Source organism: Geotrypetes seraphini, chromosome 12 (genome assembly GCF_902459505.1).
Source record: "Geotrypetes seraphini chromosome 12, aGeoSer1.1, whole genome shotgun sequence".
Lineage (NCBI taxonomy): Eukaryota > Metazoa > Chordata > Amphibia > Gymnophiona > Dermophiidae > Geotrypetes > Geotrypetes seraphini.
In genome coordinates this window covers 28,324,287-28,338,827 of record NC_047095.1, presented here as the reverse complement: position 1 = coordinate 28,338,827, position 14,541 = coordinate 28,324,287, and the positions used below count along the sequence as shown (strand labels likewise).

The 14,541-nt window shown below is 41.7% G+C and overlaps 1 protein-coding gene across 6 annotated transcripts in view; it reads right to left on the bottom strand.

The window, feature by feature from the left end:
• Positions 1-700: 700 nt before the first annotated feature.
• Positions 701-14,541, bottom strand: part of LOC117346714 — a 574,004-nt gene continuing 560,163 nt past the window's right edge. For 2 of the 6 annotated variants that reach the window (XM_033916743.1, XM_033916746.1), the window contains one exon: positions 704-1,102. In XM_033916743.1, coding sequence (XP_033772634.1) covers positions 937-1,102 — 166 coding nt within the window. In that variant the 3' untranslated portion in view covers positions 704-936. Of the gene's footprint in view, positions 1,103-14,541 lie in introns of all 6 variants that reach the window. The other 4 variants (XM_033916744.1, XM_033916748.1, XM_033916745.1 and 1 more) reach the window with 3 other exon arrangements.

The following is a 14,541-nucleotide window of genomic DNA, read 5'->3' as shown; positions in this document are numbered from 1 at the left end:
AAATCTTTACTAATGACATAATGAAATGTAAAACTATGCAAAATAGCTCATTTACATTTTAGCATGCACAATTCTTTGTCAACACGTTAACACAAAAAATATTGTCCACATATACAGTATATGTGTATTATATGTATTTGCCCAGGCCAACTTCAACATCTGCAGTAACATTTATCTCATTTACATTTCATTAACATCAACTCATAATATGAATGATAAATACTGCATTTATTCATGTTAATGGCTGATGTTAATGCACTTCAGCCCTCGAATGACCACCCTTTAACCTCCCTCTTGTGTTAGGGGGGCTTAGGGACCCTATAGCCAGTCAAATTTTCAGATTATAATGAATATGCATGAGATAAATCTGTCTATATTAAAGATCCAGCATATGCAAATTTATCTCATGTATATTTGTTGTAGATATTCTGATTTTAGGTCATTAGGTTAGCGCCATTTGTGTTAGAATTTGATGTTTGTGATTTTTTTTTGTAATTGTATGGGGTGAAGAATCAGAGACCATAATTGTAATGTGTTTTTATACATTATGAGATGGTTGTCCCACCAGCATCCATTCATTTGCCTTATACAAGGGGTGCTGAAAAGTTCTTTGCCTAACCAAGAAGAGAATGACGTGGATATGGTTCAATCGGTGATCTGAAACAATGCTAAAACAACTTTGTTTCTGCAAATTGGCACTTAACGAAATAAGATAACACTGGCAAAATAATGCTCAGAATTTGGTTGGTTTAATCAAGTGGCCAGCACTTTAATATGAAATCTGAAAAGTATCCAGTTTTACTCTTTTGCACAAAATTGAAGTAAATCTAGTAATGTAATATTTAATAACTTCAGGGGCTGAGGTTTTCCTGAGGTCCTGGCCTTTCATTTTTTTTTTCTTTAGTCACATGCCCAGTGTCTGGCCTCGTTTCTCCTTCATTTCTTCATCTCATCCCTTCTCACCATAGCCTTTGATGGGTCCTGATCAGCTGAATGGAGAAGACCAATACCACTGTCACAGTAATCAACAATCCTTGACTGGATGGACAATGAAGAAATCTTGACCTTGTTGTGTTTTCTGCTAAAGTAACACATAAGGCACCTAAAGGGAAAACAAAAGGTATCAGCAAAAATCTTGTGCACTTTACCATGGTTGTAGCCATACTAATTAGAGAATGACACGGTGACAAAATTCATCACCGTTCCCGTCCCCGCGGATAACTGCGGGAAATAATCCCTTGTCATTTTCTAGTGTCTATTTCAACCTCAGTCCTTCTACACCAGCATTCTTCAAAGCAAAGCCTGCGGGTCAGTGGTTGTGGCCATTCATACTCTGATTCTTATGTGAGCCAATGATAATGAAGCCATTGAGACATCACTGATGTGATTGGCTCTTAGGCACTGGTGGAATGAGGCATTATGACATCACAATATCTGCTCTGGATACCAGAGACTGTCATTCTGTAGTGTCTGTTTCAACCTCAGTCCTTCTACACCAGCATTCTTCAAAGCAAAGCTTGTGGGTCAGTGGTTGTGGCCATTCATACTCTGATTCTTATGTGAGCCAATGATAATGAAGCCATTGAGACATCACTGATGTGATTGGCTCTTAGGCACTGGTGGAATGAGGCATTATGACATCACAATATCTGCTCTGGATACCAGAGACTGTCATTCTGTAGTGTCTGTTTCAACCTCAGTCCTTCTACACCAGCATTCTTCAAAGCAAAGCTTGCGGGTCAGTGGTTGTGGCCATTCATACTCCGATTCTTCCCTCTCTCCTTAAAGAATGACATGAAGATGGTTTCCTGCATTTATCCGCGGGGACGGGAACGGTGATGAATTTTGTCACCGTGTCATTCTCTAATACTAATTTAAAGAAGCATTCTCCCAGGCTCAGGGAACAGAAAGTCTCAGATTTAGGGCTCCTTTTACAAAGATGCGCTAGCGTTTTTAGCGCACGCACTGGGATTAGCGCGCACTAGCTGAAAAACTACAGCCTGCTCAAGAGGAGGTTGTAGCGGCTAGCGCGCATGGCAATTTTAGCGCGTGCTATTCCGCACGTTAAGGCCCTAATGCACCTTTGTAAAAGAAGCCTTTAGTAATGGTTGCTCAAAGTATCAGCAAGCTACATTTAAAAGGCATATTTAAAAAGTGTACCATATACTCACTTTTTATTTTTTCTACAGTTTTTCACTGCTTTTGAGTAACAGAGATCCCTTAGTCCAGGGGTCTCAAAGTCCCTCCTTGAGGGCCGCCATCCAGTCGAGTTTTCAGGATTTCCCCAATGAATATGCATTGAAAGCAGTGCACGCACACAGATCTCATGCATATTCATAGGGGAAATCCTGAAAACCCGACTAGATTGCGGCCCTCAAGGAGGGACTTTGAGATCCCTGCCTTAGTCCATCTAATGTTTGTTGGGTTAGGTGCAGAAGTTTATATTTATTTATTTTTAAAATTTCTATACCGTCTAATTCCTAGGCGGTTTACAATATATCCACTTACATAATACTTTAAAATTAATACAAAAGAGAGAAAAAAATCATCTAAACCTGCATTATACAGTCAATCCTTGATCAGAACAAACCAGACCCTATAAAAAAAAAAGCATTAACAATTGTGTTTTGAGAAGTTTTCTGAACGTTTCTCTATTGGCACATTTCCTTAACTGCCCTACCTTCGAATTCCATAATTTCAAACAAGCGCAACAAAAGGTCATTGTACTAGTTTCTACATATTTCAGATTAACATTAGCCTTTAACAGAGCAGAATTTTCAGAATGTAACAATCTTTTGGGCTAGTCAATGGTCATTCTACTCTTGAAAGACTCTGGACTTTACCATACAAAAAATGATGACAAATCATCACAATCTTATTTTGTTTTCTTCTGGCCTCTTCTTGCTTCATAAATCTTACAGTTTGGGTTTTTTGTTTTTAAAAAAAATCTTTATTGATTTTCCAAACTATCAAAGTGCAATAAACAATTGTACATAGAATAATTTTGTTAGAAAAAGCAGATTCATCATTCAGAAATACATGAACAAATCATTTTTATTCCCTCCCACCCACCCAAATGACTAATCAAGAAAAACATAAATATATAGATTCCTTCAATAACCTTTCCTACATTAATCTCTGTAAAAATCAAACCCCAACCCTCCCACCCACCCCTTGGATGTGTAAGTTATAATCAGAATTGAATTAATGAACCAGTCAATTATTATTAATAAAATCAGTCAACAGTTATTCTGTATTTTACCCATCAAAAACCCTGCACAAACTCTGATTGCAAGGGACATTATGCATTCTCCTTTTCCTCCCTCCCCCCTATTTTCCTCTATAACTGCCCTATGGTTGGGGATCTGGTAGGGCAAATTCAAGTCTTTGCCCAGTCTTAGTGCAGATTTTTGTTTCAAAACTCAATTTTGTAACGGATTTATATTTACCCTTGATGCATCTGCAATGACTAAACATGACCATATTGGGTTCTGACAATCAATGATGTATCTATATGTAACACCCTTTGTTACCTGGATGCTGGCACCCAAAGTTAATTTTATTTGTTAGGATCTGAGATGGGACCAACTTAGCTGGAGTCCCACAGCAAGCAAGCATTCCAGACCACACCAGGATGTACAGTCAAAAACCAAAATTTTCTTCTTGAAACCACTCTTGAACAGTTGTTTTCAGAACACAGTCCAACTCCCTCTCCTTCATTCCAAGATGTTATTTCTAATTTCCACACTCCAATAAGAATGATCAGATGGTGGGCTCTGTCTAACAGAAGCCAAACCTCTCAATCAGATTTTATACTGGTCATTTGGTGGATTCTGACCCAAAGACAAATCTCCTACTCAAATCCAGATCTTAAATCTCCTCTAGATTGAGGTCACCAAACTGAGACCACATTCCAGGAAGACCAAGAGCTGGCTTGGTTTCTCTATAGATTTGCTTAGGCTTCTGGAAACTTCTGGAACTCTTGTTCTGAGTCCCTGGCAGTTTCAGAGGTGCTTGCCTGTCTGCACATAGGCCTAGATTCACTAAACTCACCGATCTAGATCATTGTTGGGCGATTCTTGGTCAAGTTTTGCGAAGAGATTGATTCGCAACAGATTCTGCATGCAAATGATCTGATCAGACGCATGCCCTACAGCGATCCCATGCTGTAGAGCGATTGAGACGCATGTGCAGATTATCCTTGTTGGTTGTAGATGCAATTTGCGCATGTGCTTGCTCTTTGCACAAGTAAACTCAAAATAAAGGGGGAGGGGTGGCTGCAGTTTACTTGCTGGCCCTACGAGTGGACATTTTAAAAGGAATGATTTAAATTTTTGTGCAGCCAGATTATGGAACTGAACATGCTTTTTGCAGAATATATAAAAAGGGAATTCGTATGCATATGTATAGATATTTTACAGTTTTACAGCTTTATTTTTTATTTTGATGGTTGTTTTATATGGGGTTGTAACCTTGATACTGAGATTTCAGGGCGGCAGAGAGCAGGAGAGTCAGCAAGGACAGTAAGCAACTTGTCCTCAGCAGTTACTTCATTTCAGATCAGCAAACCCGATCGGTGTTTCTTCTTCTTCTTAGGGAATCGATGGCTTCCTTCTTATGCATGCCATTTCCCCTCATTTGCATGGGTGGATCGGATCGGGTAGGAGATTTGATCGAGCAACAGTTCAGTGAATCGGGTCGGGAAACAATCGCAAAACCAGTTGGGACAGGATCGGAAGCTTTAGTGAATCTAGCCCAAAGTCTGTGATTCCTATAAAGACCCAGGTACATGAGCTTTACTCAAACTCCCAAGGTCAGAAGTTCACACCCTTTAGATGTTACCAATTCTCACCTATTGTTTTATTCCAACTGCAGCTCTAAGCTAAGGTGGCCCTTCATACACCAATACACAGCACTGATAATTTTAAACCTCCACGAGCTAGATGCAAGACCACATAGGTTCATTGCGGTTAGATTTTTGGCTGATTCCAAAAGAGCGATTGATGCTCAAACAAGTTTGCTTACAAATGATTTGAGCGGAGGTCCGTTGTAATCCCAGTCAGATCCTGCTGATGAATTGCTGTGAGAGTGACTCTCACACATGCACAGAGCCAGCAGGGGAAGCCCGAACAGCTGAGAGGCAAGGGAAGCCCCGATGCAGCCTCCTGCCACTCAGTTCGGAAAGTCTTTTTTTTTTTTGGAACATAACAAGTTAGAAGATGCCGTCATGCTTTACTGCTTTTTTCAAAGTGATCTGAGCTCCCGATCAGCATTTAACTCTTGTTTGTAAAGTCCTCTGAGGAAAGCAGTTTATACTGCTGAAACTGGGATCCTAGTTGGGACCTTTGACGATACAAACAACCCTGTAGAGCTTTTCTACACTCAATAAAACCTCCATTGGTTGATTTGGACATCTCACTTGCCTTTTCTGCTCGTGTGCTATATTTCAAGGCAAGATCTCTCTTTTTCCGTTTTGCTGTTTGTACTCAGTTGTTTGGGTCAGAAAACTTTTATTTCTTTTTTAATAGACATAGATGTGTGTGTGTTACTCACACACAATATATGTCCCATTAAAAAAATTTGTGCTGCCCCCCTCCCTGACCACAGCCATCACCCCCCCCTCCCCCCGATGACGACAGTGGGTCCCCTCACCCCCAACGATGACGGCTGCCCCTGCGTCAGCAACACACCCAGAGAGACAGGAGGGATGCCCTTAGAAAGACGGTGCCTGGGGCGGATCCTCCTCACCCCACCTTACTCCGCCACTGTTAACAGTACTCCATGTTGATAATGTTCCTCCTTATAAATTTACCAGTTGCTTATTAAAATGTAACTGTTTGAAAATTGACTCCATTATCCTCATACGTAGTGTTATTCTTCAATGGGCTCTTGCTATAACTAGAAGTCAATAGAAGGCCAAACAGTGTCATGAATATTGGCAAGACTCAAGTGAGTTTTAAGGCATAAGTCAAAAAGTGTGAAAGAGGCAGGTTGAGATGTTGGCCTCAGACTTCTTTATAATTGTTAAAGTCTTTTATTCTTGATATTCATAATAAATGGATAAATAAAAGGGTGAGGGCGTTTTTATTCAACCTTTAATGTAGGTTGAGACAACTTATTCATGGGGGGGCGGCGGGGGAAAAGGATCTCTGGAGCCACAATCTTTATTAAAAGAGTGACTCTCCAAATCCTAGATTTATCACTGCGCTCTGCAGTCAAATTCCACTATAACCTATTGATGTGATGATCCTGAGCAGTTCACTTTCCTGCAAGCCAATTCTCAGGCCAATTCCCACAGGAATAGTGCGCATATAAGTCTGCGCAGAATGCGCAGAGGGCTTTAGTGTGGGGAACAATATGCGAGGCAGATATGGCCGCACATTGTATTTAAATGTAGCCAAATAAATGTTAATGATGTTGCTTGCTATACCTTCCCAATGCTCTGAGAACAGCGCACATACAAACCTGGCTCTTACCGCTGGAAAAATAATACCATCTCAGAGCTGGCAGTGAAAGGTATGAAGAGAGGGTTTCTTTTGATTTCCAATTTAAAATCTGCTGGGTTTGATTTCTTTTGAACGTGGAAGAAAGCTCGTATGTGCTGGTACTGAGAAATACAATGCACACAAGCAGTGGCGTAGTGAGGGTGACCAGCATGTGGGGGTGCCCCTCTCCCGCCCTCTTCCCCGCCCCCCCTGTCATGCACGCGCCCCTTCGCCATCCCTTTCTAATTTCGGCGTGAGCAGCCATGAACTTGCTGCCTGCGTCAGCTTCGGCACTCTCAGAAGTGATGTCAGAGAAAGCGCCAAAGTTGATAGGGGCATCACAGTCGCTGCTCGCACCGAAGTTGGGAAAGGTACAGGGAAGGGGTGTGGGCGCAAGCGCGTTTCAGGGGAAGGAGTAGAAAGAGGGGTCGGAGAGGAGGAGGAGGGGTGCCGGTGCCTCGAGGAAGACCCCGCCTGTGGCGGACCACCCCTCCCCTCGAGCTCCCCCCTTACTACGCTAATGCACACAAGTCCGAGCAAACCCAAAAGTGAAAGCACACATTGGCGCTTGTTTCTATGCTTAAATTTAAGCCTTCCAAGTAAACAAATTGAAAAGCTTATATTTAAAGGTGCCTGAAGAGTGGCACCAATGTGTGTTTTAGGGTTGGGTTTGCTTGGTGCATACATATAAGAGCTGCATTCACTGCAAAGGGAAACTCTGCAATGAGAAGGCATAGGATGAAGTTATGAGGTGATAGGCTCCGGAGTAATCTAAGGAAATACTTTCTTACAGAAAGGGTGGTAGATGCATGGATCAGTCTCCCAGAAGAGGTGGTGGAGACAGAGACTTTGTCCGAATTCAAAAGGGCCTGGGATAGGCACGTGGGATCTCTCACAGAGGGAAAGAGATAATGATTACTGCGGATGGGCAGACTCGATGGGCCATTTGGCCTTTATCTGCCATCATGTTTCTATGTGTGCCATAAAGTACAATAATTCAGTGGAGTAACAAAGACAAAACAGTTGTATTGATAACTTGTTATGGGATATCAGAATGACCTTTCAAGCATTTTAACTTATCAGGTCTGTCAATCCTCATTCATCCCTGTTATCTTAGTTTTCTTATTTTTTCATTAAATATAAGTGTAAGTCTTTTAGATATTTTTTAATAACTTAGCTTTTAAATAGTGTTAGTTCATGCTTCCAGCACATATCCAACGCATTTAACAAATGCTCCCCAATTGCCAATGGGACAGGCACATGGGATCTCTTAGAGAGAGGAAGAGATAAAGGTTACTGCGGATGGGCAGACTAGATGGGCCATTTGGCCTTTATCTGCCATTATGTTTCTAAGGCTTAATGTTCAGTTATGTTTATTTCTTATTTATTAGGATTTATTTACTGCCCTTTTGAAGAAATTAATCAAGAATAATGTTCCTTTACATATTCATTCCCATAAGTTTTTATTAATTACTCTGTAAGATACCTTTAAGAAAAAATTTACTGGAAATCTTTAAGATTTCTCTCAAATCGTTGCCTGCTCATACATCAAGAATCTACAGCCTTTCTTCCTTCAAGCACAGGGTTAACCAAAACAAAGACGACCACGGAATTCTCTTAACAGCTGAGAGCTTAGATAGTTCAGCTATTTTGAAGAGTTCACAGGAACTGGTGCTTTACTTGTATCATAGTTTAGTACTTTTGTATAGAGTGAATTAGTGCCCCAGATCGTTTTACTGTAATCCGCCTTGAGCCTGTCTTGTTTAAAGCAAAATAGAAATGTTCTGATTAGATTAGTATAGTTTGTTTTTCTTTTCCTATACCGCCTTTTCTTATACACATAAAAACAATTTACAACATCTGCATAAACCCCTGGATTCTATATAATATATGGCACACTTCCAAGATGCGTGCACAATTAATGAGTTGTTAACTATCAATAATTGGATGCTAACAACCAATTATTCATGTTAATTGGTACCAATTAGGATTTGTGTGCGCATTTGGCTGTGTGCTACTCTATAATGCTGGGCGCCCAAATCCCTTAGGACAGGATTCACTAAAGTCCCGAAATCTATCCTATTCGTGTCCTATCCGTTTTCGAGTCATTTTAGCCGATCGATTTAGTAAAGCTTGTCCATGCAAATGATCCAATTGTAAACACGCTGCTATCAGCGCTGAAACATCGATCGACATGCGTGCGCACTGTATCCTTGTTGGTTTTGAAGTTGATAATGCATGTGCTAGCTCTTTCGGACTTCACTGCGTAGAAATGGGGCGTGGTTTAATCGCGGTTTAATCCTGCTGGGGGAGGGATTCGCTGGCCCTTAAAAGTTATATTTGATTTAGGATTTTTTTTTTTTGTTATTTGGCATCGATATTTGAAATGTACAATGCACAAGGAGAGCACAGGGTTAATCCACGATTTTCTTGCCATGCGCATTAAAAAGCTGAGATTCACTCTCGCGCTCGCTATGCATATTTCAAAAAAATAAAAATATATTTCTAACGCTTAGGTACATGAAAGTTTACATATATTTAAAAGTTTAGATATGTTTTGGATTTCTGTAGGGGAAGATATATATTTTTAATGGCATTCTTAACATGCACATGTCAGTTGCTAGGCAGAAATAGCCAGCGAGGATATAAATGACTGGTCCTCAGCCGTCGTAACTTTTTGGACAGGAAAGGCCAGTTGGTTTGGACAAAATGATTTCATAAATCGACCCATTAAGAAATTTACATGCCTTTTTACTCATTTGTATGCGCAGATCGGATGGAGTGCGGATGGGGTCTGGAGGAAAGTTAGTGAATCGAGCTGGAGTCGGAAAGTGAGCACAAACCGAGCGGTACACGATCGGTTTGCTTAGTGAATCTAGCCCTTAGTATGTAATAGAGGTCTGCATGGGAACGGGGATCGCGGGAATCCCGCGGGTCCCACGGGGTTCCTGCAGGAATCCCCCCTAACCCATGGGACTCCCACAGGGACCCCCCTCTGGCCCACGGGACTCCCACGGGGACCCCCCTCTAGCCAAAGAGACTCCCACGGGGATGGAAAGCTTTGGAAGCAGGGTTCGTCCATATAATATAATGGACACGTCAGCCTTAGTAAAAGAGGGGATTTATAAGTTAATTACCTGAACAGAAAACAAAAAAAGGGTTCCACCAAAGAGATTCCACAAGGAAAACAGCAGCGCAAACACAAAAGAAACTGGAATTGATGATCCTGTCAGAAGTAATTGCTGCTTTTTATGGGGACGGGCGGAGATGGAGATAATTCCTTGCAGGGGAGTGGGGACGGGGAGGATCCTGGTGGGGATGGGTGGGGACGGAGAGGATCCTGATGGGGATGGGTGGGGACGGAGAGGATCCTGGTGGGGATGGGTGGGGACGGAGAGGATCCTGATGGGGATGGGTGGGGACGGAGAGGATCCTGGTGGGGATGGGTGGGGACGGAGAGGATCCTGATGGGGATGGGTGGGGACGGAGAGGATCCTGATGGGGACGGAGAGGATCAAGGCGGGGACGGGTGGGGATGGGTGGGATTTCTGTCCCCGTGCAACTCTCTAGTATGTAACCCAAATGGGGGCAAAGCCATGGGAGGGTATGGACATTCCATAACATTGCATATAGAGTTCAAGAATAATCTCTGTGTCTAACTATTAGTGCCTGGATTTGTACCAGGTTCCAGCAGGCATTAAGTTCGGCATCCAGAGTTGGGTGTGGGAATCAGCATTAAGCGCTATTCTGTATATAATTCTTTCCCATGACTGAACTTTAAGACTCCCCATAGTAGATAATTCTATAAATAAGATACTAAAATTTACATGACTAACACATGCGTAAATGATTATAATATCAACATATAGATGCATATGTATGCACATACATAAGAAAAAAAGAATAGCCATACTGGTTCAGCCCAATGATCCTTCTAGCCCAGTATCCTGTTTCCATAGTGGCCAATCCAGTTCACAAGTACCTGGCAGAATCCTAAATAGTTGTGTGATAAGGGTGGAGTTCCTATCACCCTAATCACCTCTGAAAGAAAGCTGCATGGAGAAACCCTATGCTAAAACCTGCTGGGTATAGGCTCTTCCTAGTATGCCAAACAAAGCAAGCTCATTTGCATGCTAAGCCAAAATCTTACCCCGAGAGAAACAGGAGTTTGCAGACAAGACCCGGAACCCAGAGACACAAACGAGGGAATCCTAACAGCAACCATTTGGGTGAGGTGGGGGGAAGGAAAGCATACTGGCATCTGCCTAACTTCAAGTACGCTCAAACTTGAATTGACCAGCAGGTCTGTGGTAACCATGGTACTGGGAGACCCAAGTGACTGGTGGTGACCAAAAGTGACTGGAAGAGACCAGAAGTGACCAGAATGTATGCTCGACGAAAAGCAACATTCCATTCTACTGATCCCATGGCAAGGAGTGGCTTACACATCCAATATACCCCTCTTGTCAAATACTTATTTATAGTCTTAAAGTGTTCAGACCTGATCAGAGGGAAGAAAAAACTGTGAACTTCACTGTGATTATTTAAATTAATATTAATTGATTTAAAGGAGGAAAAAAGCCTCAGGTCCCCGTATGCTGTGAGAACTGGACTAAAACAGCACACTAGAGAGGGAAACCACAGTTTTTTCTTTACTCTGATCAGGTCTGAACACTTTAAGACTATAAATAAGTATTTGACAAGAGCGGTATATTAGGTGGATGTAGATGTTCTCTCTTTAACCTGCTAATATTACTGGGTGAGATAATCAAGCAGTGGCTTACCCCATGTCTGTCTCAATAGTAGACTATGGATTTTTCCTCCAGGAAGTTGTCCAAAACCTTTTTTTAACCCATCTATGTTAACTGCTCTGAACACATCCTCTGGCAACATGTTCTAGAGCAGGGGTGTCAAAGTCCCTCCTTGAGGGCCGCAATCCAGTTGGGTTTTCAGGATACAATGAAAGCAGTGCATGCAAATAGATCTCATGCATATTCATTGGGGAAATCCTGAAAACCCGACTGGATTATGGCCCTTGAGGAGGGACTTTGAGACCCCTGTTCTACAGCTTAACTATTCTCTGAGTGAAAAAATATTTCCTCCTATTGGTTTTAAAAGTATTTCCTTTTAACTTCATCAAATGTCCCCTAGTCTTTGTAATTTTTGATATAAAAAATGATTTACTTTTACCTGTTTTATACCATTCAGGATTTTATAATCTTCCATCATGCAATCTATTCTCATGTATGAAGGGAATTTTTAAAATTAAAGTAAAATCCTGGAATCTCTTCGGGGCACATCACAGTCTGAGAGACATTGCATTACAGTTTTCTAATATTTACTCAGAAAGGTAACTGAGGGTGTAATTTAAAATCTGTCGTATGCATTTAGCGAGTGATATTTGTTATCGTTTTATTCTATTATGAGGATTGACAGGGAATTAATGGATTACTTGTTTCCTTTTTTGAATTGGTGTTATAGGAAACATAAAATTATAAGAAATAAAAACAGTTTTATTTATAAAGGTATAAGAATTTAAATACACAATAAAATAGAAAAACATTGTGAAAAAGAACAGTAAGCTTTATTCCTGAGCTACGTTTTTTTCATTATTCCCTAAACCAGGGGTAGGCAATTCTGGCCCTCGAGAGCCGGAGCCAGGTCAGGTTTTCAGGATATCCACAATAAATATGCATGAGAAAGATTTGCATCTCAAGGAGGCAGTGCATGCAAATCTATTTCGTACATATTCATTGTGGATATCCTGAAAACCTGACCTGGCTCCGGCTCTTGAGGACCGGAATTGCCTACCCCTGCCCTAAACGATGCAATCTTTTGACTATTTGTGGTATTCTGAAGTTCCTGCAGTCAAGATATCCTGGAAGTCTCACAGCCATTGGGGTAGTTTTATTTCACAACGAAGAAGCATGAAATTAGTGTGTCAAAGCATGCCATATGATGCACAAACTAATTTACACAGTGGGTTTTATTTTACTAATACTTTCAGATGGATGAACAACTTTGACTAGGGGTCCCCAAAGTCCCTCCTTGAGGGCTGAATCCAGTCGGGTTTTCAGGATTTCCCCAATGAATATGCATTGAAAGCAGTGCATGCACATAGATCTCATGCATATTCATTGGGGAAATCCTGAGAACCCGACTGGATTCAGCCCTCAAGGAGGGACTTTGGGGACCCCTGACCTTGACCTTTGGTTCCATATCTTGCAACATCTTTGAGATTTGTAGTTTTTGTGCATCTAACATGTATCAGCTCTGATTCTTTTTTCAGCCAAAGAGCCAAACAAACTTCTTGTTCTCCTATCGCCTTCTATGCCTTGAATGTCAAAGGCAAATGCAAGAAATGGTTATGAGCTTTTGCTGTTGCTTCTACAACAGGGGTGTCAAAGTCCCTCCTCGAGGGCCGCAATCCAGTCGGGTTTTCAGGATTTCCCCAATGAATATTGTCACAGGGCGAACCCTGTTCCTAGCAAGGAAGCCTTGCCGGAAGAAGGAAATGAGGTTAAAACCCTTGAAAGTATTCCTAAGCCTACTAAGGAGAGTCCCAAAGCAACCCCTAGGAATACTTACAAGTCAAGCCTTCCAGCAATGAAACCTCCTAAAGCCCTGCCTAAAACAGGCAGATCTGGTTTCGCTTTACCTAAGCCAGTTATGGGAAAACAGATGGAAAGACTACATCTCCCAGCAGGCATATGGCCAGGGAAAGGAAAGAACAGGAATGGAATACTGGCCACACCCAGACAAGCGCAAACTGGTTTAGGCCAGGTGAGAAGTTCTCTGAGGGCAGGCTATCCTAATATACCTGCAGGGAGGACTAATCAGCTCCTTGCAATGAAAGAAAAGGGTTTAATTTTCACACAGAGACAGTTTGAGGGCCAGCCTCAGAGTGCACACCTGCTCCAGACTCAGCAAGCCAGAGCCACACTGCAAAAAAAAGCAGCAGACTACAGCCACAGAAAACCAGAAAGCAACAGTCCACCTCATGGCAACAAACTCAGGCAGAGGTTTGTGAGGAAGAGGCTAATTATACGGTTGATTCTGGATTTGTGCAGGATCGTAAAATGACGGATAATGACATTACCTGTGATCTGGAAATAGAATGTTCTGATTTGCCAAGTTTTGAAGATATGGACATAGGCTGAGAGCCATTGCTAATAAGGGAGCTGGAAGGAAGTTTATTGAAAATGTTGAAGTCTTGTTTTGACCTTTAAATACAAGCCACAGGCAGCCATTTTGTTGGGATTGGGGGAGGGGATCTTTCCAAGCTGATCCATTGAGGGAAAATTTATTGAAGAGGATCCCAAGGGAGTTTTGCCTGGTAGAAGAAAAACTTTCATTTTGTTGAAATAAGGCTTTTATGTTTTGGCATATTTTTTGGCTTAAACTGCAATTGTTTGGTTTGTGAATGCTGGACTTAAGCACAAGGTGATACAAACCTGAGAATTTAGTTGACACTTGTTTATGCTGGTGAAACAATAAACAGTACCCCAAAAAATTGCACCCAAAGTTTTGAACTCTTTTATTTTGAGCCTTACCAAGCTACCAAAACAACCTTGCAAACTGAGGTTTGTGTGCACTGGGTTAAGTCACTTGCTGAGCCCACCTTGGCCATGCCTGGTCACAATATGTATGAGATCTATTTGCATGCGCTGTTTTCATTGCATGCTAATAGATCTCATGCATATTCATTGGGGAAATCCTGAAAACCTGACTGGATTGCGGCCCTCGAGGAGGGACTTTGACACCCCCATTCTACAATGAATGAGGGTTTAATAAGATATTTATTTATTTAATCTTCTATACCGTTCTCCCAAAGGAGCTCAGAATGGTTTACATGAATTTATTCAGGTACTCAAGCATTTTTCCCCTGTCTGTCCCAGTGGGCTTACAATCTATCTAATGTACCTGGAGCAATAGGGGGATTAAGTGACTTGCCCAGGGTCACAAGGAGCAGCGTGGGTTTAAACCCACAGCCTTAGAGTGTTGAGGCTGTAGCTTTAACATAGTAGATGACAGCAGATAAAGACCCGAATGGTCC